We start from the raw sequence: 16161 nt of genomic DNA, 5'->3' as shown, positions 1-16161 counted from the left end.
AAAATTTGTTTGATGAATATTCGAATTTGTTTAACATAATCATAATGAAGGTTTTTCAGAGCAAAACATGACAACTTGGAAATTCCTGACAGTTGGAATGGACATATTATAATCCATTGTCCTTGCAAGATTGCTTTCAATACATACTGCGTAGAGTTGGACAGTAGAATCGGAAATGGAACCGTGGGAGCACTGATCTTAACATGGGAGAGGGCAAGAGTTGCCCAGCTTTGCTCAACATATCATATAGAATGTCAGATTCGGAGAGCATTACTCAAATCCTTCATGAAGATATCAAACTTTCTCTGCTTTACTGTGAATAACAATCAGAAAATAAAAACCCCTGTTTAAGTTACCTTTAATAATAATTGGTTGTTTCAAAAGTCTGTCCATTTTTAGGGTCAGATCAGTTTTTAAGGATTTAGCTTTTCTGTAATCTGCTGATCCAGTCAATGAGACAAGAGTACCTTCTGGAGTTTTGATAACAAATGATGGTAATACTTTGGTAATGGTTTTCTTTTTCTGGTCTATTGTGATAGAAGCAGTTGTAGAATAAACGTTTTTAGGGGCAATAGCTACGGATGCTGATAAACTTTTCATCTTGTTACTGTTTACATATTTGCCTACAATAGAAATGTAAATCGAACCTCAGCTATAGATAATGAATATGTTTAAGGAATAAAAGCCAGCTTGTGATCACTTAAAGCATCCTCTGTCTGGTTATATTTATTTTATTTTTGTGCTAAAGCCAAACTGTTTCTGTCATGCCCTTAGAGCAAAAGTATGATCGACTGATGTAACAAAAACAGTGAAGTTCAGTGCTGCTTTAAGAGCACTTTGACATCAATTTAAATCATACCATCTAACTTGAAGTATTAACTGTAGCCTCTATCCATTACGTTCGGGGAAAATATCACACAGAACAAATGGGAGTAAGATCTTTAGACGGAAGGAGAGCACAAATTTGCAAATCTTTCACCATCGTCTTTGCTTCAATGTGACTTTGATTACGTTATGGATAACTTTATTATTGCGATTTTGCCACCGACCTTTAATGTTGACAGTTTTCTCAGTTGCTCCAGACAATTTGAAATCAGCTTCAATATCTTCATTTTCTTCAGATATAATCGTTCCTTTCAGAGCAATACCTTCTGCACCAGGTCTACGAAACTCTAAGACTGGAGTGTAAGTCGTTTCTGATCCTTTCTCAGCAATATTAACAAACGATTTTAAAGCATATTCATCCTTATCACTAATCAGGATGAGATTAACTTCTTTTCTAGCCTTGTCATTCTGGAGGGCACCTGTCAATAAGATACCGAGTTAATTTTGAAGCAGTAGGCCCGTATCCATAGGTACAAGTTGCATATTCAGAGGGGCAATGATGTTTAGTTTCAGTAATGGAATTGGTCGGTTGTTAGGAATTTTTCAGTGTATGGGGTGCCTCCATCTTTTTTTTAGTTTTTGAGTATTCTGAAACGATCTGCACGGCGTTTGTGATAATGATCAGATAAATATCTGCAGTAGTTTACTAACAAATATTAACTTTAAGATAGTATAAGGATTACCCTTTAGTGAAGCTTTCTTCCACGGTGAAGTGAACCCTGCTTCCAATTTTTTATCTTTATGATTTAAAACAAAGTCTAAAGAGAGAGCTCTGTCTGTTTTAGAACCTGGGGTATCCAGAGCTAACTGGGCTACCATCGCTTCTTTATTCTAGAAGAAAAACATTTCAAATCAACCAGTATGGTCAAATTGGAAAAAATTACAAACAAAGGATCATTTTATCAAGCTGGTCATCGAGGACCGAGATCGTGCTTCAAGCATTAAATCTGCCCTGGTATCCATATTGTTGTAATATTGTTGACCACTCCTCTGGTACACATGTGAGGTACAGGTGAGAGCTGACACTCGGCTGACTGTTAACTATAAGAGTTCAATACAGAATACTGTCTTTTTGTGGCAGTGGAATAATTATTAATGTTTACATCAGGATTATTCTTGTCATCTCAGTTATAATTTTGTATGTATATATCTCCCTTTAATATATTGTAACTCACCGTTATTCTTTTGGCAATGATTTTAAAACCATTAGGTATATCACGTTTGGATAAAGATAAACTCATTGTGACGGGGCCAGTGAAGGGGAAGTAAGGTGTATCGGCGTTCATGGAGGCGTTTGGATAAGAAACTTCACCACACACTTCAAGACCAGTAATAGACAGTAAATTGCTTCCTGTGCATATTTTTTTCTCCCGGAAATCTTTTCGAATCATTTTCTGTTCCTTTTCAACTTTATCGTGGATGATGAAAAACTTTGATCTAGTAAAATAAAATGACTTATATTATATAAAAAGAGTTTATGGTTAGTCGACAAATTGCAAAAAAGTTCTACATTCAAAAACCGGCAGACAAGAACTGTTTGTCAATTCCGTCCATTACTGTCTTAAAATGAAATAGATGTACTTACTTCATGTCGAACACCTCCATCTTTTGTTTTGGTGTGTCTAATTCCAAACTGAAGATCTGACCACGAGATAGATCTAAACTACCAGTTAAAGCTGTACTAGTGTGGAACGTTGATGTCATCTTTAAACCAGTTTTAGTAACAAAAGCATCCAAACACATAGAACTGGTTACCTCGACTGCAGCACTGGAATAGAGAGGAACAGGAAATTGAAGGCCGAGATCTATCTTAGGCTTCGTGAACTCATACAATACATCTCCAAGCTTCGATTCTCGACAGGATCTTTCTAGGAGCTAGCATCGATCCCAGGAACCTTGGGACAGGTATAAAAACATCCCGAAATAAAGATTCTTTCTAAAGATCCTATACAGGTATCCCAACTAGAATAGAGTGAACAAGAAATTAATGACCGAGACCTTCGTAAACTAATACATGTTCAGATTTTTTATTATATGGTATCTCACAAGTCACTGGCAATCATTTCTTCTGATATCGAAATGTACTTTTGATGACAGTGTTGGGTGTTTCATTCTTCTTCCAGAACAACTGATGTCCATCCTCGGTTTAAGTATGTCAACTCGCCCTTGTAGATGATATGACACTGTTTAATACTTTGACAATTCTTACCTTGGTAACAAACTACCATGAAGATGTAGACTTTTAGGTCTAGCAGCCAGTTTCCTCAGATCAACGTTTCCGGTTGCTTTCACGATGGTAGAAGCTGTACCATTAACAGTTAGATTTAAGGGTATACCAGAACTAGTTGGGATGATCAAACTGCTGTCCAGGAACATGATGCTTTGTGTGAACGAGGTATCGTGATCTTTGGATACCTTTATCAGATAATCTAGGATGTTGAATTTACCACTAGCGTCTCTATTGTCCTCCAAACCATTGAAAGTGGAATATTTCAATTCATTACCAAATAATCTTAGATACATTGAACCTCGTAGTTCTTCTTTTAGAGAATCAAACTGGAATAGAAGAGACAATTTAACCTTCAATGCAACCCGTCTGATACCGACCAACATATTTATTTTCAATCAGATTTCCTTGTGCACAAAAGCATTGTTAAATAGGTCAATATGTTAGTCCAAGAGCTAGCTACGGGTAATTTGGGTGGGTGTTTTAAATCTATTAAATGGACGACTCGTTTTTTATTCAGACTTTGCAATATAAAGCAAAAAGGCACATATAGTAATAGAACGTGAAATTTCTCGTTTAAAGTATATTTAAAGGAATTATGCTGCGATTTTCGTGCAGTTTAAGTATTTCTAAAAGCCATTATCTAGATTTAAATCAACCCCCGAAAATGGCCCACCATGGCCATCAGTAATGTACCATTCGCTTAAAGTATTGCATTAGAGTTAATTCTGAAACATTATAAATATACGAAGATAAGTACCTTTTTCTTACTCCTGTCTAACTTTTCCATCTTGATACCACGTGACTTGTGATATTCTGTTGGTTTTCCCGGTGGTCGGAATAATCCCTCTGGTCCAAGGTAGGATTCCAATAGATACTCTATACCCTCAATACGTCCACCCAACTCAAACAGATTAATCGATTTACCAAATAGATCTACTGTTAGATTTAAATTAGCTGATCGTGGTATAAAGGATTTAGGAGACCAGATCAGGTTGCTCTCTACCATTGCTCCAACGTTATATCTATTAGAGAAGAAGGAACCCTCATAATTCCTGGAATATTTTCGTTTATCCAGGTCAAAATTTCTCTTAAGAACTTCATCTTCTAGAATTTCTCTCACTGCTTGTTTGTGTGGACTTGCTGTTTCCATTAGGTTCGTCAAATGAGACCAGATGAATGAACCGACTTGATTCACATGCTCAGTCTCCAGTCGTTCTCGTACCATCTCCAGTGTTTTAACGTCTGGACATTCCATCATAGTTACATAGGCCGTGATTCTTAATTCTGAATCAGTTTCTTCATTCATAAAGATCTCTTTAACTGGTTGACGCTGGAAAGTAGACAAAATCAATTTGAGTGATATCCTTATACAATTTATAATGTCGTGTAAGTGGTGACTTTTATGAGCAATGATGTTTCTAGGAAAAAATTAGATGACCGAAAAAAGCCACAGAACTGTCAATTGGGGTAAACAGCACCAAGAATTTAAGATTTCAATGATAAGAAATTTGAAACCGTTAAAACGCCACTGCATATAAGAAAGGTGCGTGTTCCCCAGAAGTAAGTGCTGTATTTTTCAAGGATTACATCTAGGGTTATAAAGACCGAGCTATTCCCATGTCAACCAGTCCTCTTAGACATCCCTTCTTCGAGGAACAGATGAGCTAACAAAAACAATTCTTACGTCAACGGTACAAGGCATCCTTCTGTATGCCTGTAAAGCTGCAATTCTTATATCAATTGGTTTATCACCACTTTCGTAACATTTCTTGACAGATGTTGCTAGTCGTTCTGATCGTCCTGCATTACCAATGGCCCTCAGTGTTAATAGTATCTAAAAAATAATAAGCGTGTTGGTCTTATGATCATGACAGTATAGCAGGGCTACAATTGTCAAAATATTTTATGCTAGGCTACATAGCGCCTCATTACCACCTCCCCCACCCCACGCCTAAAGGAAATTACATTCTGAAACTACGCCCTTGGAAGTTATTACCCCCAGGTTGAAAACCCCTGCAGTAGAGATATTAACAATGTTATATGTAGAATTTTGCAACTCCATTTGACATGTTACGTTATGAAGCTATCCATCCATATTGTTTTAGTACCAGGCCAATTGAGCAAGCAAGTGACTCTATTTAAGTTCAAAGCCATCCTTAGATACACGTGTTTCTATATATTTTGCATGTTAGCTTAGCCACATTGATCATATCCTTTTTCAAAAATCCTTACCATTTCCTTTTGTTTTTCATCGGAAAAATCACAGTTATAGCCAATATTTAGCTCCAGTGCTGAGATAATACTCGAGATCTCATAATCGTCTAGGCATCCTGGATTCTCTTCGCAATAATTGTTCATCATGGCACTGACAGCGAGTAAAGCCTTCAAACTCACTTCCGATCTTCTTTGTCCGAGTAATGGCTGTTAAATAAGATAATTGTTATTTGCTTTTACGTCTCAAAGTGCATAAGAGAACAAGTACAACTTCAGTAAGTAGCTGTCTGAAGATAGCTCGGCGATCTGAGTAACAACACGTTTCGGGCTCTGTTTTGATATAATGAGAACTTTTTTGTATTTTATTCATTAACGGAAATGAAATCAAGGCAACAAATTTGCATAGTTCTACACATAGATCACGATTTTGAAATAAAAACATATTTTAAAGCCGTGTCAACCAATATCATGCACATGTGAAGAAACTTTCAAGAAAGAAGATCGAATAAGCAGATGTAACAAAGGCAATATAAAGTCCTTTTCAGATCTGAGTATATAGCATCATGTTAATAGAATATACTTACGACTATTTCAGCAAACATAGCTTTATCAGGGTTGGTAATAAAAGCTAATGATGTCAACCAGAGTTCAGATTGTTCCTTTGAGACTTCATCTTGTAGAATTAATTCTCGCATCAATCTTATAGCATCGCTAGTTTCTATCATTGGTAAAGCATCAAAGAAAAATTTCCTAGGAACAAAAAATAAAGAAATATCTACTTCCTGAAAGATTATCTCATAGCTTATGTTGTATGTCTACATACCTTGTCTTGCTTGTTCAGTTTGGTCGATCAACATTTCCACAATAATTTCATGTATAATATCTTTCTTATGTATAACCGGAGTGCCTAACTTGTTATTAACATCTAAATATTGAAGTACTACAGTGAAGCACTTCAAGATTTCATCTCCGTAAACATAGATCCTGTATCCACAATGTCAAGGTATTACGAACTCAATAATTGACGATACAGATCTCCATGCCAGGGGTAAACCGTTTTGATTCAAACTACATGTACTGTAAATTTGCATCTTTGGAAAATAGATTCACAAATTTAACAATATCATACCTTAATCTTTCCTGGTTATTGTAACAAAGTTGTCCAGAATTCACTTCATTATAGACTGTTTGTAACCATGACGATTCCATATTTTTCAAAATATAAACCAGATCAGAAAACAACCGTGGAACCTCTGGGCGGATATCGAGTATAGTGGATTCACAGATCTCACGTAGCTTGGATGTTGCATCTCGAACGCTCTGAGCCTCTCCTCGTGGTTCAAAGGTATGGTCAAATTTCATGGTGGTTCGGTCAGTAATCGTACCTGTAAGATAATCCAAATTTGCATTTCAATCGATTAGTTTTAAAATCCACAACAATACCCGATCCAAGTACAAGTGTTAACTGTCCATCGAAATATTCATCTTCAGCACTGCAATCCAAATTGCTGTGCTCGGTTGAATGTCTCACGAAGAGTACGACTCATGCCAATGTTGAAAAATATTATAAACATCCACCAATAACCCATCCTAGTACAACATGGTACTACCGATGGAAGTAGAATCAGGAGTTGAGTTAGGTAATGCTGGAACACTTCTCGGGAAAGTTTCTATGTCTTACACAAATACCTCGCAACTAGGCAAAATATTGCTATGTGAACATAGTGTTAACTTCTTGTTTCTAGAAAGTAGTTTCACAGATTTAATATAATTGAAGTATGCATCGTGAACAGTCTGATTCGTAAGCATGTTTTGATGTAAATGTACTTCAAATATACATGTGCGCCAACTGGTACCTTTTTCTCGAAAAATTGAATTAAAATGATTTTAGTGTCAAACACTTAAATTATTCTCAAATTATCCAATAAGATTAAAGTATTTTATAAAGAGTTGGAGATTTTTCGAGAATACGACCCCTGATGTTTACTCACCCAATCGCCTCTGTCTGCTGATGGTAGTTTTTGTAAATTCCAGTCTTTGATTAGATTCTGTGACAGCACCATTGTTGTCTTTAGAAAATGGTCTGAATATATGCATTTCATGACAGGCAGATTTCTTTAAAATACGCTCCTTTGTTATTTCTTGATCACAGTCATGGACACTTTTCATTAATGGTAATGATTGGATGGACTGAAATAAGGAATAAAGAATAAAAATGTAAAGACCTTTTTCGGGATACAGAATTGAAATATTTAGCAAACGGCGTTTCAAGCTAGTAATTATAATTATATTGAGAGTCTATATCCCAGGACTGGGGTACAAATAGGGGAGAGACTGACTTAATCGGGGACAACCTGTCGAGGTCGGGACTCAAAATACGGCGGCTCTGTGGAAGCGACCTAGATGCAAGCTCCTAAGGAAACTGCATCCTTTCACGTTTTAAAAAAATGATGTTGATCGTTAAGAGACACCTATTACAAAATTGCTCTGTAATTGTCTATTGGAATCTGGGCAATTTTGGCTTTCATTACCATTACATTGGTCAAAAATGATGAAATGGGGTTTTACGCCATACGTTTATTCTCTTGATAAGGGTCATAACAAATATAATTTAAAAGCAACTTACATGTGGAACTCTATATGATGCGGTACGAACAGCTGATTTATAACCATGACGATCTCTACACCCTAACAGATTTTTAGATTTTTTAATATTAGTAGAATACCAGCCTTTCTGACTAACAATATAGTCTGTATCACAGGTACCCGTTACATCTTCCTAAAAATAAGAAACAGGAACTGTGTCCACATTGCTAATAATCTTATTGTAATATCTGTTTTGCTCAATGTTACTCAAGTTCTGCGATTTTGCGAACGTTTTTTCTGAAGACTGCATATATTTGTTATGGAAGACGTTATAGCAATTGCGTTAACAAGACGTAGACCTTGTCGGGGAGTTTAGCTGATTCTGTCGGATATACAGGAAGACTTGATTGTTCGGTGTGGAAAGTAATATATCCCACATGGCAATGGTGTACGGTGTTTAGTTGCAGTAATGGAATTTTTCGGTGGTCAGAATTTTTTCAGAGGGGCAATCAAATTTTTTGCCCAGCTGCAGCTAAGGGCCTGTTCGGATAACTGGTTTGATAGATAATTATTGGATTCTGTGCCTATTCGTACAATCGACTCTAATTATATTTCAGGAGAGAGGTTTAAGAGTTCTTGAGTACGTTTCGAATTTCGTTCTCTTCATTGTTGTGACCTACCTCATGAACTCGCTCATCTCTCTTAAGATCTTTCATTGTGTTCTGGAACATGGAAAGAACACCTCTCTTGATGTTCAGACTCCATTTTGACTCGCCGTATTCAGGACACAACTCGTCAATAGCACCATCCTGGAAGGAGAATCTGAGAGGATTTGCTTCCAGTGTGTTCCGGAACTCGCCTCTCTCATCAGCAAACTCCAGATTCCTTGGTACTTCTGGGTTGGATCTTTTGATGCGGACATCACTGAGCTAAAAAAGTAAATTTAAACTTTTTACTAATTCGAACTGATATTGTCAAATGAAAACCTTGGTGTTTTTTCAGTTTTATTAACGATGGTCCCTGCTCTTTGTCCTATATATAGCTTATGACGATGCTGATCTACGAATAAAGTATAACGTTTACCACATGGCATGGCACCATGAATATTGGTAACCATTCATAGGATGGTTCATTTAGGTTGGCTGCTCTCTTGTAATTTTAAAGTTTAAATGGCAGTGATCAACTGTACAGGTATAAAGAGATCCTTACCGTTAGAGATAAATCACAACTATTAATGACATGAATATGAGCAGTAGCTGAGATTTCTAATGCAGCATGATCTTCACTGGCACCAGCCATCGCCGTCCGTGTAAAAACTTCATAGTCAAACTCATAAGTCGTGCCAACTTGGTATTTAAACTTATTTGAGTCTGCAATGAAGAGAAAATAGTATTTTGGCAATACATAAGTGGTTTTGGCAATACAATATTCTATTTAGTTTTAAATAAAGCAAATGCGAGATGCGTTGATTTCCCAGTGTAAGTGGACATATCAAGTCCCAATAAGCGTTTCTAAAGAGCTGTAAGCCAAGTTACAAACTAAGTAATTAAACTTTTCAAGTCACGGCAAACCGGGAAAGTGAAAAGTAATTCTTGCTGGTGAATTTAAAACGGGTCACTGTTAAACGATTAGCGAAACGGATTAGTTAACCGAACCGGGATAGTGCAACGACATAAGTGACTTAAAACCAGATTACGTACCAATTACTACTTAAAAGCGCAAACAAAACTGAAACAAGTGTAAACAAGGGCAAATAACGACAAAAAGCACAGAAAACATGAATTACATCAATTTACATGAAATCAGGTCAGTGATCTATCAGTATCAAGTCAAGGTGACGGAAACAGATCGAGGTGACATCAAAACATTGTGAGGTATACTTGACTCAGTAGGGACGCGTACAGGAAACCAGGCATTGGTCATATGATATAAACTTCTTCACTTAGTTTCCGTTTATAATATTACTAAATTAAAAATTGTTGTTTCAATTTGCATTCTTTCCAAGTATTTGAAACATTTTGTCTAATTGTTGTATGTTACTGATAGTGTTTCAAAAACATCTATGTTCGATGGTTCTACGTTAATCTTTTCCAAACCAAGAGCTTAATTCGAAATTCTTCTTTAACTCCCAGCCAGTGAGATAACTACTTAGTTGGTAGAGGGATGGATTGTCATCTGTGGACATCTTTAATATTTTATGCAGGTATCTACTGCCATAGCATCAGTGTCGTTCTTCGGCGGATTGGGGGTGAGGGGAGTTCCAAATTTCTACCCAATGCTGTGAGCCCTCTTTAAGAATTCCATCGCCTCTACTGGGCCCTACCAGCTAATGATTCATGGAATCGCCACTGCATGACATTTCAAAGAAACAAACAAATTCCAGCAAAAAAACACACAGATTTAGTTCAAGCTCTCAGTTAATCACCTTATTGATCTTTACGTCCTGTGTTATTTCAAGTGTTTATATAGGCGTTCTAATTTCAACGATTGTATTACATATCAATTTACCTACCTAGGCCTAATTATCAACATAGTTGCATATATTTTCGACTTAATGGCGGTTTAATCATTTACAATTTAAAAGGCAGCCATGTTTTAGAAAACTTTTTTATAACACGGTTCCCGTTGAATTCAAAGAGATTTTTTATTTTTGTTAACAATATTTAATCATAATATATGCATTATACAAAGGATCGCGGTCCAGTATTAAGCCCCTCGCTCGCCTCGTTTCAATGTATAATTGCAGATGACCAAAGTATCTTTAAATGGGATTTAAAATTAGACTTTGATGCCCGAATGAAAACCATATCTTACCAGTAACTAATAGAATCCAGATAATAGCTGGGAATGTAGTAAAAAGATAAAATTTGGATGTAAACTGAAAAATTGAGAACGTTCACTTCAAATTTATCTATTTGCTCTAAATTTTAACACTTTACAATCTAGATAAATATAACATTATGCAAAATTTTAGAATACCTTACTGATAAATTCATGTTCTAAATTATCAGGTATTTTAACATTGAGATAATTGATAACGAAATTATTTTCACGATAGAAGACATATTTTAGTATTATATACAAATTATTGAAAAATTCTGTGACAGAGAACGACCCAAGAAATTTTATGATTCCAAAATGTATCGCCATGAGTCTCGTAGGTTACGAATTAGTTGACTGTTTGAAAGGTTTTAGAAAAAATAAACTTTGTGTTTGTGATCAAAGTTGTTCTTGATCCTTTTTTGTACACAGTCGCACCTAGTAGTAAGTTTTTTGGACGATTCTTTGGAATGAGATGAGTATCATCTGTTATGTGGACAACTGGCGCGGGAGAAGAATTTATTTTGAATTGAGAGAACACCTCACATCAACACATGCTGAAAATGTGGATGAAACAAATTTTTGGGTGTGCAGGTGTCCAGGTGATTGCTCCAGGGGTGTGAACACTGAGAAAGGTTGGGAACCACTGCTTTAATATATGTTTTATATCATGATGGTATTTAAATTAGTTAACCAATTTGATAATTGATGCACAATAATTGCAATGATTTGCAAGTTAAAATTAGTCAAGGCTGTAACTTCCTTCACATGACATTGTTACAATTACCAATAGCTGACACCAATCACCACTTATCTTATGTTTGTGGCAAGGTTGAGTCAACTCACTCAGACCACTCGTGCAATCAGCTGATATCTGATTAACCTCAGTGAAAACATAATATCGATTGTGATTATGCAGATAAAGTTGTTTCGTATCAGCGTATATGTATATTCATTTTATCAATTGTATATCGCTTATCTATTACGTTTTAATTGCTTTGATTGCACTTGATATCTAACCTATTTGCAACTGAAGTAGAAAAGGGCCACAGTGACAGATTAAGCTGAAAACCGGTCATTTAAAGCGCTAAAATGCACTTGGTAGTTCTCGAAGTTTAATGAAGCAAGAAAGCGACAAACTGAGAGATCGGTGTTCGATTTAATGTTGGTTCGGAGGGGCAAGTAATATATCCGGAGGGGCAATGGTAATTGGAATTGGTGGGTTGTAAGATTTTTGTTACCCCCCATAATCCCTCTTGCCACCCTGAAGCTACAGGACTGATCGGTGTTCATTGGAGCAGACAACTCTTATTTACAATAATTTCTGTCTACCGGCAGAAATATGGGGGGACATTAGATTCCTGATTATCTACAACCAGATGAAACACTGTCAGACTTTTAATCACAAAGAAAACATTAATGACCTTGACTTTAAATACTAACAAAATATTAAAGTTGCTATCAAATTAGAAGGCATTAAGTGAAGAGGTTGGAAAGACGAGATAAAGAGTCAAGGATAATGGCTTACTGTTTATAGAAAACAGGTGATTGCAGAAAGTCAAAAGTTCAGATTGGAGGTATATTTTATCTGATATTTTATCAGATATTTTAAGAGGTAACAGCATTCATATATCTCTCAGCTGATTTCAACACAAATTAAACATCACTTCAAACATCAGAGAAGTTAGTCTCCACCAAGCAACATCCATGCATGTGACAGTACCAAAGCAATGGTATAATCGCAATTTTCGCGATTGCTTACTCAATGATCTTAACGAACAGAACCTTCTTTACTTAAACTGAGTTTGAAATTTCTCTTTAAATACAAGAATCATGACGTTAACCGTTCCCTTATGATAGTCATTTAACAAACCATTTATGACAAACCAAGTGGCAAACCATGTAAAGAAGTTACATGGCCTGGCACCGTCGTTATTTTTTCTCATCAGATGATATAAGAAACTTGGCAATGCCGTGTAGAATTATGTTTTCACATCAGCTGATTAAGGATGTTATTTTCTGGGTCACTTTTTCCATGTTCGTAGTTTCACCGACTTTTTCTGACAGCAATATAGAATTGTGTCAAGGTCGGCTCTGTTTATATACATGACATACTTTAGATTACTTATATTATTTCAAACGCATATTTAGGAATAAATGATAGCATGGAGTATTGTATTTACGTTAGGCTTAAAGTAGCTCAATATTGAAATCCCGAGCAGAACATAGAGGCAAGAGTAAGAACTTTTATGTGTATCGGGACACTGATATCATCGACTTGCACCAGTGCAATTTCCAGTAAGACGTCTGTTGCTCTTCCAATTCCATTAAAAGCGAGCGTTTTTTGACGTTACTGTTGCAAAAGCTGGTATTAATACATAAGGACCTTTGATATAGTGACGTCATAAAACACATAGTTTTAGTAGAATTACAAGAACAACAGACGTCTGATGAAAATTAGAATGGTGCAAATCGAGATTATTAGTGTCCCTTACACACATAATTATTTTAGAAAACCCGTTTACAATCCCTTTAATCTGATGTCTTCACATATTGTAACGCGTTTTGGTAATCTTCAGCCACTGTACTATTTCTCTATTCTTATGGAAGTATGATATATTTATGGTTTATCTACCACTTGTTAAAAATGAAGAGACCGGAATAGTGACCTAATTATAATATCTGGCACTTGACATCGTTATTTATAGGGACACTTGAGTGCATAATTCGTATTCGTACATACAATGTTGCAAAGTAATGTGCCAAATAATCATATTTAGCTATGTGACATGTGACCTCTCCGAATAGGGTGCAGAGTTAACAATCTTCATCGCACACACCAGGCATGAGTTCCTCGTTTCAGTAGCCACAGTTCTTCTTGTATAAAGCTAAAAGGAGCTAGAATGCATTGACTGCCAATAAGTCCTATATTATGCTTGAGTTAACCATTGAGTAAGGTGTCTTCATAAAAATTTTAATCTATCAATCCACTCTCTAAAATGGTTTGGGCGAACTAATATTTCAACGTATGAAGTTTCTGAAACAAAGTTTCGATATTACAACATGACAATCGTCATAGATACAGAAATCACAAAGTTTGTCTTACCTATACACTTTCTAGCACAAGATTTATCGTTAGTATCTTCATAATAATTCACTGGACCTGAAAAGAAGGAAGCAAATATGTAGATGTTGAAAGATCTTAAAAATATGCTCTACGGGACAGAATTACATTAAAGACCCCTCTCTCGGTTCTGACACTAGGGTTTATTGACATAATTCTGTCTGGTGACCATATCTCATATATAGGACCAGAAAATGGTCCATCAGATATAAGGATTTTGGTTGAAACAAAACAAATCAATTTTGACTCTTCTAGAAATACGCAATACCACAGAACTGTAGACAACTGTGTTAGACAGAGTAATAAGTTATGTTTTTATATTCATAGGTAAATCTGAATCACATTTCAGTCTCCTGGTTCGGATATATCATCTTACAATAAAAACAGTTGTACCACAATACACAGTTTTAGTATAATTCTAAAACTTCCGTAACATCAGATCAGAGATTTCACAAACATTTTATTATATTATTCGTACAGGTTGATTATAGATAATCACAAAAGACCCAAAGTCAGATACTTCATTTAAAAGGTGACACAAGTAGCAGTTTCTTTTAGTATTTTCTTCAAAATATCCATGCTTCATGTATCAGTACAATTGAAGATGCATGGAGCAATTACAATTATTTTTTCAAAGGTTAATTGTTCATTCTATTTGACCTAAGTTCTAGTTTTCCAGTCTGTACCATTGTAATAGTGAAATATTGTCAGAATATGAAATAGTTCTACTGGATGACCTTTGTTTGGTAGTAGATGGTAAATGTCATGCTTTCTGTATATTATATAGATGTTATAGATATAAGTATAAATATGATTTAGTATGTTTTATTATAAACACATTTTACTTTCTTTCAACTAGCCACAAAGTACATGTAATTCTCCATCTTAAGTTTTATTCACAGTTCTCATTCAAAGAAAAAATGGAACTTGATAATTTCGGTTCTCCAATTGTCAATTCTTCATGACCAAAGTGCTAAACATTGGTTAGTGATATAATTTAGAAATATGCAAAGCAATGAATGGAAACGTCTTCAAGCGAATAAAACAGTGAACTTTGGCGTAAAGGAGTTGAAAATGTCAATTGAAAAGTGGCATCAGGTCCTATCAAGGTTCCAAGTTCGGTAAATATAAATGTGAACAGATTTGGAATAAAATGTTATTTAATACCATCAACTCGGATTTGGAGTATAAATGTTTTAGTACGAATGTTTTAGTATTGTAAATTGACATGAAAATGACCCGGCCTATTTCAACACATTGCCAACATATGCATCCGCAGTTCAAACTTCACTTTGGTTTATTTCTCTTTGTACCAAGACAGACCAATAAACTTTACTATTTCATTGTAATATACATTTATTCAGGACAAAACGAAAATTCACAGGGAGACCATTTTTCTGGATTTCAGCAATATTAGCAAATGTTTATGAACTTAATTTTTATATCCTACCGTTAATTGCCTTTTTTATATACAATGTGGTACGCGATGTGTAGTGAGGAACATTTCAAAGAGTTAAGCGTCTACTTCTTTTGGCTTTCCGCTCAAATCCTGAACATGCAATCCTGAACAAGCACGCGCATTTGTCCACCTGTGTTTGAAATTCTTTGTTACTGTCTTGATTAAAGCTTGGGTATCTGAATTCAGTAAGAAATTAGAGTGGAATGGAAGTCTTAAGGACTTTCCCAAATATTGAAACTTGAAACGCTCAGCTTGTAGTAGATGCTACTGTGCTATCGACAACTCTCAAAGTTTGGAGTGATATAATTTTGCATGTATGATTGAATTCTCCAGAGTAGATTTTATCAAAACATAATATCATTATTCATCACATGTTTCCTTCCACAGTCCTCTGAACAGAACCATCAAAAATCCACGAGAAAGATGGTTAACTTTAGTTTATTTTACCCGAAATCGCTCTTTTTTACCGTATTTTTTAGAATAAATTTTATGTCTTAGCATTAACATCAATATTAACGAGAGTAACATTAACTTTTAAATAAAGGTTTATCGCTACTTAAAAAGATAAGATCTACACCACTTTTAAATTAAAAATGCATATCAAATATACCAGTAATGAAATTTAAAACTATATTAAAAATAAACATTAAAAACAAATCCGGAATATCATAAAATAAGCTTACCAGCTAAAGTGCCAGCCAATAGCCCCAGAAGTATCAAACCTCTGGGCTCCATTTTAAAACATTGATAACAATTATTAAACTGACGAGCTAACTTCCTTTCTTACTTTATATACTTGACAATTAACAATACTCGATTTATCAGTTCAAAAGTCAATCTGCG

At 35.4% G+C, this 16161-nt stretch overlaps 2 protein-coding genes across 2 annotated transcripts; both read right to left on the bottom strand.

Moving 5' to 3' along the window:
* Window positions 1-294: 294 nt before the first annotated feature.
* On the bottom strand, window positions 295-1704 carry LOTGIDRAFT_112317 (hypothetical protein; the record flags this gene model as incomplete). The annotated part of the gene is made up of 3 exons (XM_009050605.1): window positions 295-623; window positions 1050-1304; window positions 1569-1704. 3 exons carry the CDS (start codon window positions 1702-1704, stop codon window positions 295-297), a joined length of 720 nt encoding a protein of 239 aa, XP_009048853.1.
* Window positions 1705-4046: 2342 nt separating this feature from the next.
* On the bottom strand, window positions 4047-4883 carry LOTGIDRAFT_98146 (hypothetical protein; the record flags this gene model as incomplete). The annotated part of the gene is made up of 2 exons (XM_009050604.1): window positions 4047-4445; window positions 4806-4883. Coding segments are annotated over 2 exons (477 nt in total), but the record flags the coding sequence as incomplete, so codon positions are not given.
* Window positions 4884-16161: the final 11278 nt, after the last annotated feature.

The sequence above is a fragment of the Lottia gigantea genome, assembly GCF_000327385.1.
Source record: "Lottia gigantea unplaced genomic scaffold LOTGIsca_15, whole genome shotgun sequence".
NCBI lineage: Eukaryota > Metazoa > Mollusca > Gastropoda > Lottiidae > Lottia > Lottia gigantea.
Note: the sequence above shows the minus strand (reverse complement) of the source record. Positions and strands in the feature narration are given on the sequence as shown.